This window comes from Candoia aspera, chromosome 14 (assembly GCF_035149785.1).
Source record: "Candoia aspera isolate rCanAsp1 chromosome 14, rCanAsp1.hap2, whole genome shotgun sequence".
Classification (NCBI taxonomy): domain Eukaryota; kingdom Metazoa; phylum Chordata; class Lepidosauria; order Squamata; family Boidae; genus Candoia; species Candoia aspera.
The window spans coordinates 20,246,000-20,261,318 of NC_086166.1; the positions used below are offsets into that span (position 1 = coordinate 20,246,000).

Sequence of the window (15,319 nt, forward strand, 5' to 3'; positions counted from 1 at the left end):
GGCGTCTTCTTCCACTGCTCTGGTAACTTTTTGTGCTCTTTCCTCAGAGGTCCCATTGTGCTGACCTTCGCAGAGAGCGCTCTGCTTTTCCCCTTCTCCAATGAACATTGGAGAAGAAACGCTAGGATCTGGTCCTTTCAGCTTCTCCTCTAGCAAGGAGAGAAGCTTATAATTAAAAGATGTGTAATTAGCACATTCTTCAGATAAAAAGATGAATATAACAGGAACCAGGGACATCATCACCACATTTCAACAGAGACTGAGATCAGTTTGTTTCTCCCCTACAAAACTCCTCTCTTCCTCTTTGCGCTCTATAGTTAGCAAGCTCACAGCTGACTGTTCTTTTTCTAAAGAGTGCTGGTCGGAGAAGAAAAAACATTTTCCATAGAATAACATTTATAATATGTAACCTTCATTTTAATTCTCATTATGAAATATTTGAATCAACTGTTTTATGAATAATGCAGCATGTTCAAATTTTCCCAGGGATTGGGTTTATAATAATAATCTATAAAAATGTGATAAGATGTTATAATCAATTGACACAGCTGCTGTTACTGAAGAGAGCTGCAGCAGCATTGTAATCATTTTTCTATACTAAAGGAGCTTTATTCATTGCAGCTGAGCTCCGAGTGTACTCAGCTTGTTATTTCATCCTCAGGCCCCTATAGTTCTTGTGGTCCTCTAGAAAGAGTTCAGACCAAATTTCAAGTCTGCTGCTATGTCTCAAATGCAGGTCTTCACAAGGCCGGCGTCAGTAGGACTGAAGCCAATGCCTGGGTATACATTCTCACAAATGGGTCCAAAATATACTTGCCTCTGTAGGTCTGACATCTCAGATCCTTATTGACAACTGTGAGTCATCCTGGCTCAATGCAATAGGCAAATCCAATAGCTCCTTGGATTTCTATTAATCCAACAATTCAGTACCATAGTAATATTGAGGCAGAGGATTAAAGATACTGATAACCAATTAGACCTGGCATCTCTTCCCGAGGATATACTCTTGACCAACTCATTCATCCTCCTTAGAATTGCTTGATAAGTAAGCCAGATTACAGTCCCTAAATATCGAAGGGCACTCTCCTTGGCTGGATTTGATGCCTTTCCTACTGCAGTCCTAGAAGGGTATCCCGTCTGAGTGAAGGATTTGTTTGTTTATTTAATGGATTTACAAGCCCACCCAACTGAAACAACGTGACTCTGGGCAGCACACCACAAAAATAAATAATAAGCCAAAAAAAAAACCACCCCCCTCCAAATCCTACACACCTTTAAAAAAGCAACCCAATATATAGAATATAAAATGGCGACTGAACATGATAATTAAACAGCAAAAGGGGACTCCACTCAGCCACCCAAATGCCTGCGTTTTACCCATGTGGTGAAGGGGCTATTGAAAGATACACATTTTATTATATTGCCCATTTTATGCTGGCAGAGCTGATAACCCCACATTTAAGCAAAATTTATAGCTATTCTGATCAGTTTTACTTACAGTTTTATTTTCAGATATTCATGACTGCAATACTCTAAATGTAGCTAAATTCTGCTACATTATATGCAAAATGTGTGGCCAAATAAGTTTTTGTTCATTGATATTTGGGTCCCTTCCCAAATACAATGTCATCTGAAGCTGAGCAGTTTTGGAGTGGTTTGTCAGTCTGCAGGGAAAAAGTAACTGTCTTTTCTTAATTAGGTTCTTGATGCTACCAAACGGTTAGGATGTGAAGAAATGGGAGGCTATGAACCTCTGAAGGCCCACCCCTTTTTTGATTTCATTACCTGGGAAAATTTGCATCATCAAACACCGCCCAAGCTCACTGCCTACTTGCCTGCCATGTCAGAAGATGATGAAGATTGCTATGGGAACGTAAGTGCCAGCACGGGTGGTGATATGAAGGTTAATCAGATTCTGAGAAATGCTGACTTCCTCTGCAGAGTCATTGCCTGGATCAGCTATCGTGCATCCACTGCTTCTCCACAGCCTTCACGTTTGCCCCATGGTCTCCATCAAGGAGGGTGCTCCTTTGTATCTATTGGAGAATAATGGACCAAAGTAAATGCTCTAAGACTGGCCTTTCATTCCTGAAGAGAGTAAATAGCAGGGGTGTGAAAAATGTGTTTTGCTTTGGGTATAAAACAAAGACATCACTTGGGCCTTTCTGGGTGGGATGACAGTGTGGCTGAACTGAACCCTGGAACATTGTGCTAGTTCTGGGCTTCATTGGAGGCAAAATCTGGAGGGGTCAGTAGGGCCAGGCTGGTGCCTTTTTCCACTTCCCCCCCTCTCCTACCTGCCAACATTCTCAGCACTTTTCTTACTCCTCCGGCTTCTGGGTATCTGACCAGCTCCCCACCCCTTCCTTCTAATCTCCCCTGTACCTTCCCTTTATCTCCCCTTAGCCACTATGCACTGCTGCCTCTGGTTTTGCCTTATTTCCACATTTTTCACCCTGGCACAAGGGTTCTGGGTCCATGCCCAGGCAGACATTTTCTAGATATGTTTGGGTGGGGGGTGCCTTCGAGTCAGTGTTGACTCCTAGCAACTGCCTGGACTGCTCTGCAGTTTTCTTGGCAAGATTTTAGGTCTGCCCTGGTCTTCCTCCTAGGGCTGAGAGGGAGGGACTAGCCCAAGGTCACCCAGCTGGCTTCGTACCTAAGGCGGCACTAGAACTCACGACCTCCTGGTTTCTAGCCTGATGCCTTAACCACTATACCATACTGGCTCTCTTTCTGGACATAAACCACCCAATTCGGCTGTTCTCTACACAGAATAGTCCACACACAGAACATTTTGCAGTTCCAGTTCTAGTTTCAGTTTTACAGTTCCTTTCAGTGAAAGTCTTTCTTTTGCTTAAGCAGATAGCGTGAAAAGAGGCAGCATGGGGTGTTCCTTAGCTAAAGGCAGAGCTCTCCGTATTAGCCCTGCAGTCATCTGCCTCAGCATCTCTGTACACAGATAATGTTTTTAAAAGGCAAAATGCTAAATAGTTCTTACTTTTATTTTGTAGTATGACAACCTTCTGAGTCAGTTTGGCTGCATGCAAGTTTCCAGCTCAACCTCTTCTCAGTCACTATCTTCCCCAGAAATGTGTCCCTTGCAGACTTCTGGAAACAACATAGAGCAATACATTCACGACCTTGACAGCAATTCCTTTGAGCTGGACCTCCAGTTCTCTGAAGAGGAGAAAAGGTTACTGTTGGCAAAACAGGCTGGTGGGAATCCTTGGTAAGCCTAGATATTTTTCCCATAGAACTTCCTAACCAGTTAGTCTCTTGAGCAGAGGAGGGTGTTGGAGAAGTGAAGAGTGGGGATGAGGTTAAAAACAAACAGTATTTAAGATCAGACCAGAGAGAGATGAGAGAATGAACATAATGAAATAATTGCTCAGGTTGAAGGAAGAAGGGCTTGCTTCCTACCACATGGAAGAGATTCTCTTTGAACGCTGCAAGGATTTTCTCTAGCTGAGAAAACTTATTCAGTGGGTTTGGAATATCTGCTGCTATTCTTGCACAAAGAGAAGACAAGACTTTATTAGGAGTTGTCAGTTGTCTAAGACCGCTAAGCATCTTTGCACAGTATTCTAGCAAGCAGAAGAAACTTCCTCTAGAAATCAAGGAACTTGTAGCCATCTGGAAGACTATAAGTAATGGTCTGACCGGAGGGGCACAAGTTCCCCGTCCTTGCTTTAAAGCACTCCAAGCTTTCAGAATGAAGAGGCTGAGGTAAACATAAGCAGATTTGAAGCTTCTGCTTTCAAATGTTATTCCAAAAAGAAAATTGAATACTTACACCCATGCATGTCTACTTGGTTGTGAGGAAGGTGATTCTCAGTTTTACAAGAGATGGACTCAGAAAGTTCAATTAATTAAACTTTAGGAATCCAGTCAATTTCTGACTCAGAATGGCAGTTCTTTGTGAATGTTGTTAGGATTGTTTTTTCTTGGCTCATGAAAATTGTGTGATGTGTTGGATAGCATGGCACTCTGCTTGTCTGAAGATACACATTGCTACATAAAAGGTATGGGCCACTCTGGCCATTGCCCCAGATGCTGATGTTCCTCTTCTGGTTCTCAGAGGGGTTGTACTCTGTCTGATGAGTCAAGTTGAGGTGGCTTGAAGATGGGATGATGGAAATAATATGCAGTGATGTTTTCTCTTTAGGCACCAATTTGTAGAAAACAATTTAATACTGAAAATGGGGCCAGTAGACAAGAGAAAGGTAAGTTGCTTGATCCTATTGCTTGTAATGCTCTCTGGGAACAAAGCGCAGGAAGCCAAAAAAGTTATGAAAGTGGAATCCAGCTGTATCAGAATATTCAATCCAGGGGGACAGAAAGTAGGGAGGCTTTTGGAAATTAATATCAGCATCTCCCTGTCAAGGTAACAGCTCCTCTGCTGCAAAGGAGAACGAGGGCTGCTTTGGTTAAGGAAAGGGTCACTTGAAAGGGAAAGGTGAAGATGAATCCTTGGGGAGTGACACTAAGCAAGGGTCACAGCCTTGTGTGGTTTAATCACTGGAAATGGAAACACATTGATTTGTGTAAATAATAATGGTAAATTGCGTGCCTGGGGAAAGATAGTAAAGTTATAGAAATATTGGAACAGAGTTAGTGATTGTAGTGCCTGTTTGCACCAGTGATATGAGGAGGCTCTGGAACATGCCATGGGTTACTCTACCTTTTGGTGAACAGTAAGGACTTGGGAAAGGCTGCCTGCTCAACATACAGAGCTGGCTAGATAGGCAGCGCAAGGAAGAGACAGAGGGTTTAGATCTGTTAGATGTGGGGACCCTCTTTTGGCTAAAACAGGGTGCACAAAATTGACCAGCTCAGTTTGAACGAGACTACCGGTGCACCAGAAAATGGCAATATAACTTTTAAATAGTTCCCTGAGGAAAAGCTGACAGGGACTATAAATCATCCTGTTTGGCAAAAGCTTTCTGGGGTTAGGGTGACTGTCTATGCACAACTATTATGTTTTATTGTAGCAACAGTAGAACATGATACTCAGTTTAAGTATTGGTGTAGTGGGTTTTGTATTTGGGATTTTATTTTTGTAAGCCACCCGGAGTCACCATGAGGGAGTTTGGCAGCCATATAAATCTCTTGAATGAATGAATGAATGAATGAATGAAAAGGCAAAATGCATAATCCGAAGGCATTTTGTACAGAATACTGCACAAGGATTCCTATGTTCATATACAAATCCCTCATTGTAAAATGGGGGGACTAGTAATACTTGGTTTTCAAGGAGGACATAGGTATGGCAGGTGCAGAGAAATCCTAGTAGAAAGGGGTATAGACAACTTTGGATATAAACTATATAGGAAAAACAAAGAGATTTGCAATGTGATGCTTGGTAAGTTATCAGACAAGAAGAGGTGCAACCAAAGATTTTGAGGAGCATATTTATAATAATTTTAAGATGAGCAATCGAGAATTCATTTCTATCAGAAGCAGAAAACTGAGCTATTGGATGAGAAAAGAGTTAGAGGAGGATAAGTAGATTGAAAAGATCTGAATAGACAGACCTTGCACCATAAAATCAATTTTTGCCATTTGGGGTTCTTTGTTTTCTTTTAGATTTTTAAAATTTCTTTTCCTGCCAACTTGATCATCTTGCCATGGTGTACAGTCTGCAGTGGCTGAGCTAAGTCAAAAACTGGACAACCATGTTGTGACTTAGCCATGTAATCCCAATGCCTTTTAAATCAGCGGTTCCCAACCTTTTTGGCACCAGGGACCAGTTTCACGGAAGACAGTTTTTCCATGGACTGGGGTGGTGGTGGATGGTTTCGGGATGATTCAAGCTCTTTCTCTTTTTCTTGACCTTTTATTCTTTTTTCTTCATGCCGTTTGGAGATATCAGCCAATGGGCTTGCTTTCTCTGACAGGAGGCAGAGCTCAGGCGGTAATGCGAGCAATGGGGAGCGGCTGTAAAGACTCAGGCTGTAAATTCACTCGCTCGCCCACTGCCCACCTCCTGCTGTGTGGCCCGGTTCCTAACAGGCCACGGACTGGTACCGGTCCATGGCCCGGGGGTTGGGGACCCCTGTTTTAAATGGAACAGTTAGGAACAGGATAGATAGTTTGTTCTGGCGACTTTTGAAAGAGTGGAACTGTGCTCCTTGTCACTGCAAACCCAGTCTTTGCTTTGGCTGCTTCTAATAGTCTAATGCAGGGTTTCATGGACCCCTAAGGTTCTACAAGAGGTCACTAGTGGTTCCCTGGGAGATCATGATTTATTTAAAAAATTATTTCAAATTCAGGCAACTTCACATTAAAGATGTAAGTTTCATTCTTTATGTTTCGTTTAAGAACACTGTGAATGCCTGTAATACAGGCCTACCCATGCAACAAAGACAATTTTGTAACTTCTGTCTTGTATTTGAGCCTGAATGTGTGGGGGTTCGAGGCCTGAAAAATATTTCAAGGGTTCCTCCAGGGTCAAAAGGTTGAGAAAGGCTGGTCTAATGAATTCTAGATGGTAAAGTCTTTGAAAAATGCCACTACTGCAATGTGATTAGGAGGCAACTAGAACCAATCCTGAAAGAGCTGCATTAGTTTCATATTGATTCTTGGGTTGACCTTTTGATATGTAAATGGGTTAGGAGCATTCGTGAATGCAAGCACTGTAAGCAAAAATGGATAATAGCTATATAAACTATGCTTTGGTTGCACTTAGATGCTTGGGTAATAGTAGTAGTAATAATAATAATAATTTATTACATACCCACAAAATCAGAGACTCAAGGCAGCTTTTAGTAAGAACTCAGTTTCAGCAGTGGCTCATCAGTCATCACTCAGGATCACAAAACACGTTCAGGGACAGGGCTGAATGGGCCTCTGGGAGAATGGTATTCTAGAGGGAAGGAGCAGCAGCAGAGCTTTGGGGTCCCAAAAGATGGCATTGTTTGATTGAAGGGAGCTGGAGCATGACAGCTCCAGATACCCTGAGTGATGTGTTGCTGGCTTACTAGGAGAGGGAAAGCTGGAGCACCTGTGTTATGGGAACCTGCCCCTTGCCATATGTGGCCAAAAGTGTTGGTGCAGCTCTAGTTTAATGACATCATAGTAGGGCAATCCTAACCATAAACCTGTAGTCTTCTGAGGCTGAATGAAAAATAAAGTTCAGCCCTGGTGACAAAAAATGTCCCCATACCTGATGTAGAACAATTTTTCAGGGCTGTGCGCAGCTTTGGATTCAATTTGAGAAAGTGGTTTTGAAGTTGGAACACCCTTTAAAGCATTTGGGTCTTATAGCTACATGCTGCAAAATCCTGAGGAAAGAGGTGCCTGTTTTAAAAATTGCAGACAGGTGCTATATTTGTGCCCTCATAAAGCGTGAAACATCTTTTGGAATCAAATCGGTAGCACTGCGCAACTGTACAGTTTTTTTCTTTCTCTTTCTCCCTTCCTTCCTTCCTTCCTTCCTTCCTTCCTTCCTTCCTTCCTTTTTAAATCAATTGAATCTGTTTCCAGACAGGGCCACAAGATTTGTAATTTTGGATCACCAAAGATGGAGCCAACAGGAAAGGGTTAACATACATATTCTAGATAGAAGGCTAAAGACTTTTTCCTATCCTTTAAGAAGGCAGTCTTAGCTCCACCAACCATCAGTTCAGTGGATTGGTATACTGAAAACGGGCCATAGCTGTGACTGAAGATTGTCTCCCCTCCGCTCTCCTGAGGAACCAGGAAACAATTACTTCCAGAGGCACTGGAGCAGCATGGCAGCAGTGGTCCTGCACAACACAGCCAACACTCTCCATGGACGAGGGATCAAGAGCAGAGACCTTCTAAAAACTGGGATCATCATGGAGGCCAAGCAAGGAGATACAGCACCATTCCAGCCCTTGAGGCCATGGTGAGGACATGATTTGGATCTCTCCTCTCTAAATGGAGAATCAAGGATTACCAAATGGGAAGTATATCACAGGAGGGGAAGTGAATCTGATAGAGCAGGAGAGACAAGAGCCAGCCTAGCAAGGTGGTTCAGGACCCAGTCTATCCAGACAGAACATGGGCATTCCAGCCCTGCCTCTCCCTCAGCAAGGTTATTTTTGAAGCTGAGTTACGTACAATGCTAAACCAGCTTATGAGGGAACAGAGGCTGTTCTAAAAGAAGTGAGAAGAAAAGGGAACCAGTCCTGTACCCCCAGAACCTCATCAAGTGATTCCTACTTTTCCCCAACCTCCACCTTCTTGTGATCCTCTTTATGTTCACGGGAAAAAGTAAAAAAGGCAAGAGGAAAAGTGACATGGGAAGGAGATGAATTCACAGCAGTCTCAGAGAAGGGACAAAAGAGCACCTCATGCTCCTTGGCTCTCAGAGTACTACGTGGAATCCTCATATACTCTGAGGAAGTGAAAGAGGGAGTCCTGCAAGACAATCAAGGCACATTCCTCATGATATTCAGACCAAGAGGAAGGCCAGCTTTCAGATGGTAATTTTGCACAGACTGCACTTTTATATCAGAGATTGCTTAATGCTTGCCTATTTTCAGGGATACTTAAAAAGTAACTTCAGGCACTCAACTTGAAGCTAGGCCCTAGCAACTCTACAAGGAACTGCATGGTGTTCCTGAGGTGTTCCCTTCTGTTTCCAAGGTGGACCTTGGAATGCCATTTCTGAACAGAGATATTCAAGAATTGAGCAGAAACAGCCAAGGGCATCCTTCACACTGGTGAACATGCTGCATTGCCTTTCCAAGGACATCATGGAATGCTAGCTCTAGGTTACTCTGATTTCTATAGCAGTTGCCCCAAGAGAGGGAGGAGAGGTGCCCACAGATCCAACAGAATGTAAAGAGGATGGAGCACTGACACAGATCCACAAAGGAGCAGCAGCAGGGATCAAGGCAAGGGTCATCACCCAAGCTTAGGAATATGGACGTGAGAATTCCCCGCAGAAGTTCAGATAGAAGCCTAAGAGAAGGGATACTTAAACTAGTCACAGGAGCAGAATAGCAGACACATCAATGGACTGGTTACAGTTTGCAGCCAGATACAAGGCCTTGGTATGATGACATGGCAGATCTTGTGGCTCAAACGTTGGGAGGTAAACTATCAATCAGAAGCCTACTTCACAGCTAAGCCCCTTTCACCCTCCTAGCCTCCCTCCCCCATTTGAGGACCAAATAGAGAATAAAGCTAAAAAGAAATCATTGTCCTCAGCCCTGTCTTCATCTTTCAGTACAGAGACTGTACTCTGACCCTTTTTAAAAGAAAGACCCTCTGAGAAAGAAAAATTGGCAGGGGCAGTTTGGGAAATTTCTGAACATGTAAGGAGCTTTCAACTGAGCTAAAAGTTAAAAGGGACGTGGAAGATCATTAAGGAAGTATACTAGTAAGTAGTTACTATCAGCAGAGAGAAAGTCAGAAAGGCCAATATACAAAAGGTACCTGTGTGAGAAAGGGAAACTAAAAGCAACAGAAAGGGCTTTTTTAGTTATACCAGTACAAAAACGAAAAAAAGATGTAGAGCCATTGCTGGAGAAGTTGTTAGGATAGAAAGATGATGGAGAGAAAGAGCAGAGCTCCACAACTCCTCCTTGCTTTGGTCTTGTCCCCAAAGGGGAACTTTTTCAAATGGACCTAAGCAGAACAATTGATACAAGGAGGGATAATCCAGGTGAGTAATGGAATGGTTTGGTAGTCCCCAGCTACCAGGTATAGATTTAAGTCTCCAGGACTGATCAGACCCCATTTGGAATTTTGTGTCCAGTTCTGGGCACCACAGTTAAAAAAAAAAACTCGTACAAATTGGAGTAGATTCAGAGGAGCACTATCAAAATAGTGAAGGGTCTGAAACGAAGCCTTATAAGAAATGGTTAAAGGATCTGGATATGTTTAGCCTGCAGGAAAGACAACTGAAATGAGATATGATAGTAATTTTCAAGTAGTCAGTTTGTGAATGTTGATCAAGAACAAGTAATGCCAAACCAATCTAAATATATATATATATTTAATAAAGTGACCATTTTAGGTAAACGTGAAAGTGCAGTGTACATAGCGTACATTGTCTTCAGAAAGTTTTCCTTGAGATTCTAGTAGAGAAGATGATAAAATGTGGGCTGGATTATGATACAAAGGTCCCTTCCAAGCCTTATATTCAATTATTTTAAACAACCACTGGAGTTCCCAGCCCTGTCTGCAAAGATTCCCTGCTAACAGGCAAGCAAGACTTAAGAAGAATGTCCCTCAGATTGATGCCCTCCACCTCCCAGTTGTGCAGGTGATGGCAAAAGTGTTGGCACATTAAGTGAGGGCATTTGAGAGTTTGGTGATGAGAAGAAAGTGATGGGTTCCTTCCATCCCCCTTTGAAAACCAATATTGGTGTGATAGGGAATGTTTTTGTACAGAAGGGTTTTCCCCAGCATGTTTACGATTTGTTTAGGGTACCGAAGAATGGAACTTGAAAGGTAATCCTGAATCTCAGATGGCTGAACTTTCAGGACGGGGAATAAATATCAACAGTGCAAGCCCTTGTTCAGACGACTTCTGATCTTCGTGTTTATCTGGATCCTCTGTTTATCCTATGGAGAGAGTAATGAGCAGCCTCCACCTGATGAGTCAGTGTCTTTGGAAACAGTTTTGTGATCTCAGATCCTGATTCACTGTCAGCAGAGGAAAGGAATGTGTCCTCAAGCTTCAGGATGCCGTAAGAGACCTTGGCGTCCAAGAGGCTGATCTTTGTATCATGGACAAGATTACAGGAGGTGATGGTGGCATCTCTGGCTCACTTCCGTGGGCCCATTTCCACTCCAGACTGCTCCAGTGGTGGCTCCTTCTCCCACTCCAGGCCAGATAACCAGCAGATCCCACCTGCCAAGCCAGGATGCTCAGTCATGGCATTGTTGGTTAATGCCAAACAATGGGGCATAGCCAAAATTACTCAGAGAGCTGTTCAGGTGACACAGATGCCAGTGGGATGGGGACCTCACTTCAAGAATAGTGAAGTGCAGGGATTCCAGCCCTTTCACATGTTGACATTACCTGTCACTCCACTGGAGTGGAGGGCTGTGCAGCAGGCTTGTACCAGGTGAGTGGGCAAGGAGCTGCTGGTGCAAATGGACAATATTACTACCAAAGAATCAGATCAAGGAGTCTGACTGGCTGAGTCTTCATAGTTTGTCTCTGAGAAAATAGGTCCTACGTTCAGAGTTTTTTTTGCCAGATCTCCACAAGATAGGTATCCCATTCAGTCAACATATTCACAACAGTGGAGAATACACAATTGAGGCACTTCTGATTTCTAGGCAACAGGGCAGAGAGGATTAATGCTCTGCTGGCACAATGGCTGGAAGGTCACTCCTGTGCTTTTCTATTGATATTATCCAAAGCAGTATGCAAAGTAAAGATGTTCAAGGTATAAGCAATTGGAGTACTCCATTTTGGTCCAAGAGACCATGGTTCTCTCTACCCTAGCAGAGATGTGCAAGAAGCTCCCCAGAAATCCCCAGATTTCTTGTCTCAAGGCCTGATTCTTCACCTGGATCAGACTGGTTGTGGCTTTGTGCCTAGAAGTTGGAGGGGAACTACACCTGGATTCCAGCCTTGCAGGCCTGGGAGGAAAAGCATTCTGCTGTCTGGCCAGTTGATCTGTCAACTGACCTGATGTGTCTTTGAACAGTGGTGCAAAAGACAGGGATTCGTGGCCGCAGCAGCAAGGCTCTCTGAATTATCAAGATTCCTACCAGCAGATCTGGGGAGTAGACTAGAAGCTGCATTTGCAGGCAGAGCCCCCTTGGGCGCTTCCTCTTGGACAGGTGTGGGGGCATCTCTGGCTACCTTCACGTGCACCACTGCTTCAAAGGCAAGCTTCCTTTCACCTCCATTTCCCTTCATGAGATGGTCATTGGTTCTTATTTTATTTCTTCTCATTTGCCACAGTTTACATGCTGCTCAATCCAAGAACATTCAAAGCAGCTTACAGAGGAAAAAAAACACTAAAGTGGAAACTATCACAAACCGTAACCAAAGCAAAACATGGAACAGCCACAGCTGCCAATCCTGGAGCTGGAGGGTTCTCATCATCTCTTCCTAAGGCTTTCTGAAAAAACTAGGTGCTGATAGCTTCCGGAGAAACCTGCTTGGGGGCTAATGATTGCTCCCGTCAGATTCCTATTAACGTCCTGAACTGGGAGACAGACCACCTTTTTGGTAGCCCTAATCTGTTGGCTTGGGGGCAGTGATCAGAGAATTAGGGTCTTTTTCTGTGAGATAATGAACTCTGGCAAGTGAAGTGGGGCTAAACTGGATCCTTGCTTCACTATGTCCAAGTTTAATTCCAAATTCCACCAAGTGCTAGAGTCATCCCCCCCCCCCCGATTTCTGCCCAAATCCTTATTGTTGGAAAATTCCTGTGGGTAGTTTCTACTTTGGTTTGCACCCAGCACACTCCTAATCAGTCCCTGTAATTAGAGCACACGCTTTCAAACAGAGCCTGATGGTTGTTTATTAAAGCTCAGCAAAAACAGGACCAAAGGCAGGCAAAAGCAGGGAGAAAGATGAAAACGAGCAAGGGGTAAAAGGGCAGAGGGCTTAACCACAAGGATCTACATTGTCTGCTTCAAAAGCACAGACTTTTCCAGAGTCACTATAACACTGTGGGTGCTTAGCATGCATGGTCCCATGGGGAGGGGCCTTTGTTTGTTCCAAGCCTACCCTTTTGTGTACACAGCAGCGGCAGATAGACGCAGCAGGTAATCCCTCTATTCTGCACCATTAAAGAAACAATTTGGTGGATGGGGATGATATATCCAATACTTGTAGGGCAGAGGTGTCCAACCTTTTGGCTTTCCTGGGCCACACTGAGTGAAGAGGGATTGTCTTGGGCCACACATAAAATATATAGTTAATGTATATAAGTAATAAAACTTTATTTATTTTTATATTTTTTATTATAAAAGTTAAAAAAAGGGCACTTAAAACTAGCGGGATATTTGACCTTGTTTTTGTGAAACTAATGCATCAGTGCCTGGTTCAATGAAAGTGGTTGCAATTCTCAGTGAGTTCTCAAGGTGCTCGTCAGAAATTTTAATTCTAATTTTACTCTTCGCGTGCTTCATCCTTGAAAATAGTTGCTCACAAATGTACGTGCTGCCAAAAAGCGATGTCATGAATAAGACGTGACTGTGAAGCGAGGGATATTTTTCTCTGGGAAGATAGGGCTTATGAAAGTCCAGTAGAGAGACATGATCACATTTTTCTTTGAGCTGAATGTCTGATCGCAACTCTGTGCGTTCCCTTTGAAAATCCAGAGGTAATGTAGTTATGTCGACTGAAAATGGAGTCGAAAATATACCACAATATTGATGATTTTTCCAGAAATCTTGAAACCTGTTCTCAAATTCCTGCATCAAACTGAAAAGCAAGGCTGCATATTTCTCACTGTTCACAGGACTGTGTTTAGTCAATGTATTAAAATGTATAAAATTATTTTCCATAACTTGAGCTTGCCGTACTTTAAGTTTCATTTCAAACGCTGTTATGGTTTGAAACATTGCAGTGATAAGTTGGTTTTCACCTTGAAGACACATGTTTAACTCATTTAAATGAGCGGTCAAATCCACCAAAAATACTAAATATGTGAGCCATTTTTCATCTTCAAGTTCTGGCATAAATTTTCTTTTTGATTCCATAAACGACTTGATTTCATTTTGCAAATCGTAAAATCTTTTCAGCATTTTACCCCGACTTAGTCACCGTACTTCCGAAAAGTAAATGATGTCCCCGTAATCAGCATCCATGCTTTTAAGGAACTCCTGGAATTGGCGATGATTCAATCCCTTGGCCCGTAGGAAGTTACTGCTTTGATGACAATTTGCATGGCATTATCCATTTTTAAAGCTTTCGTGCATAAATTTTCTTGATGTAGAATGCAGTGATACTTCGTCAAACGTGAGTTGCCGGCGGCACTTGCATCGTCTTCTATCAATTTTGTAAGTCCCTCACTTTTACCAACCATCGCTGGGGCGCCATCAGTAGAAATACCAGATATGTTGACAACGGTTAAAGAAGATCGCTTTAATGTCATTTTTACTGCTTCGTACAAATCAAGAGATTTAGTTGTGTCTTTTAATGGCACCAAAGAAGCCATTTCTTCAGTGACATTATATCCGTTATCAATACCTCTAGTAAAAATGGCAAGTTGAGCCGTATCTGTAGCATCAGTACTTTCATCCATTGCCAAAGCATAAAATTTGAAATTAGCAGCTTTACTCTTCAGACCTCTTTCAAAAGATTTCCTTATTTCTTCAATTCGCCTGGCTGTAGTCTGGTGAGACAAACTGATTTTAGAAAAGTTGCTTTTTTTATCAGGACAAATTATATCTGCCATGCTTTCCATACATTGCTTAATAAATTCACCATCGGTAAATGGTTTTGAATTTTTTGCAATCAGATTTACTACCAAATAACTAGCTTTTATAATAGAGTCCTTTTAAGTTGTGACTTTTTAAAAAAAATTGTTGAGATGGCAGATTTTTTTTCAGTTCCGCTAATTTGTCTTTATGACAAATTCCTTGATACGCTTCGAATTTGGCAGCATGATTTTCCATATAATGCCTTTTCAAATTGTAGTCTTTGAAAACTGACATATTTTCCCTACAAATTAAGCATAGTGCCTTAGCATTTGTCTCGACAAAAAAGTACTCATCTGTCCATTTTTCGTTGAATACTCTTCCTTCATCTGCAATTTTCCTTTTTTTATTTTCTTTTTTGGGTTCTGTTTTCTGTTGAAACGATGTTGAAGCCATGCTGGAATAAATTTATTTAGGAATAAATATATTTTTTAAGAAATAACACAACAAGCCAATTGTAAATTGTTAGGTTAGGCAAATAAACAAAGCAAAGTTTAATAATCAAATAAAAAGACTTACATGTCTACTTAATAATAACAATAAATGCTTGTCATCACAGAACATGTGTAGGTAGGTTGAAATATATATAACACCGAGTTGCCACAAGCTGACGTTTGTAGGAGGTGGTGGCGGTGTTAACACTGCACTGCCCCCTCCCCAACACAGGGTTCCGTTGTTTCTACCTACACAGTCCGTGCTCGAGCACCACGTGATCAAGTCACGAAAAAAATTGCAAAATAACGTTAAAAGTTTCTGATTTTTTGGGGCCGCATTACTAGCTGTTCTGGGCTGCATGCGGCCCGCGGGTTGGACATGCCTGCCCTAGAGAATGAACATGGCATAAATTAATCTATAGTATTCTAGATGGTGGCCAGTAGCCAATTGGTCTCCTACAGCACAGGAAACCTGGGGAGATGAGGTCCTCGAGCCCCCATGATTAGATGGG

The 15,319-nt window shown here is 42.4% G+C and overlaps 1 protein-coding gene across 4 annotated transcripts in view; it reads left to right on the forward strand.

Moving 5' to 3' along the window:
* The window catches only part of PDPK1 (3-phosphoinositide dependent protein kinase 1), a 62,125-nt gene that overhangs the window by 44,237 nt on the left and 2,569 nt on the right, over positions 1–15,319 (forward strand). For 3 of the 4 annotated variants that reach the window (XM_063315208.1, XM_063315211.1, XM_063315209.1), the window contains exons 10-12: positions 1,700–1,873; positions 3,015–3,232; positions 4,169–4,226. In XM_063315208.1, the coding sequence (XP_063171278.1) occupies positions 1,700–1,873; positions 3,015–3,232; positions 4,169–4,226 (450 nt within the window). Of the gene's footprint in view, positions 1–1,699; positions 1,874–3,014; positions 3,233–4,168; positions 4,227–11,902; positions 12,454–15,319 lie in introns of those variants that run through there. The other variant, XM_063315212.1, reaches the window with a different exon arrangement.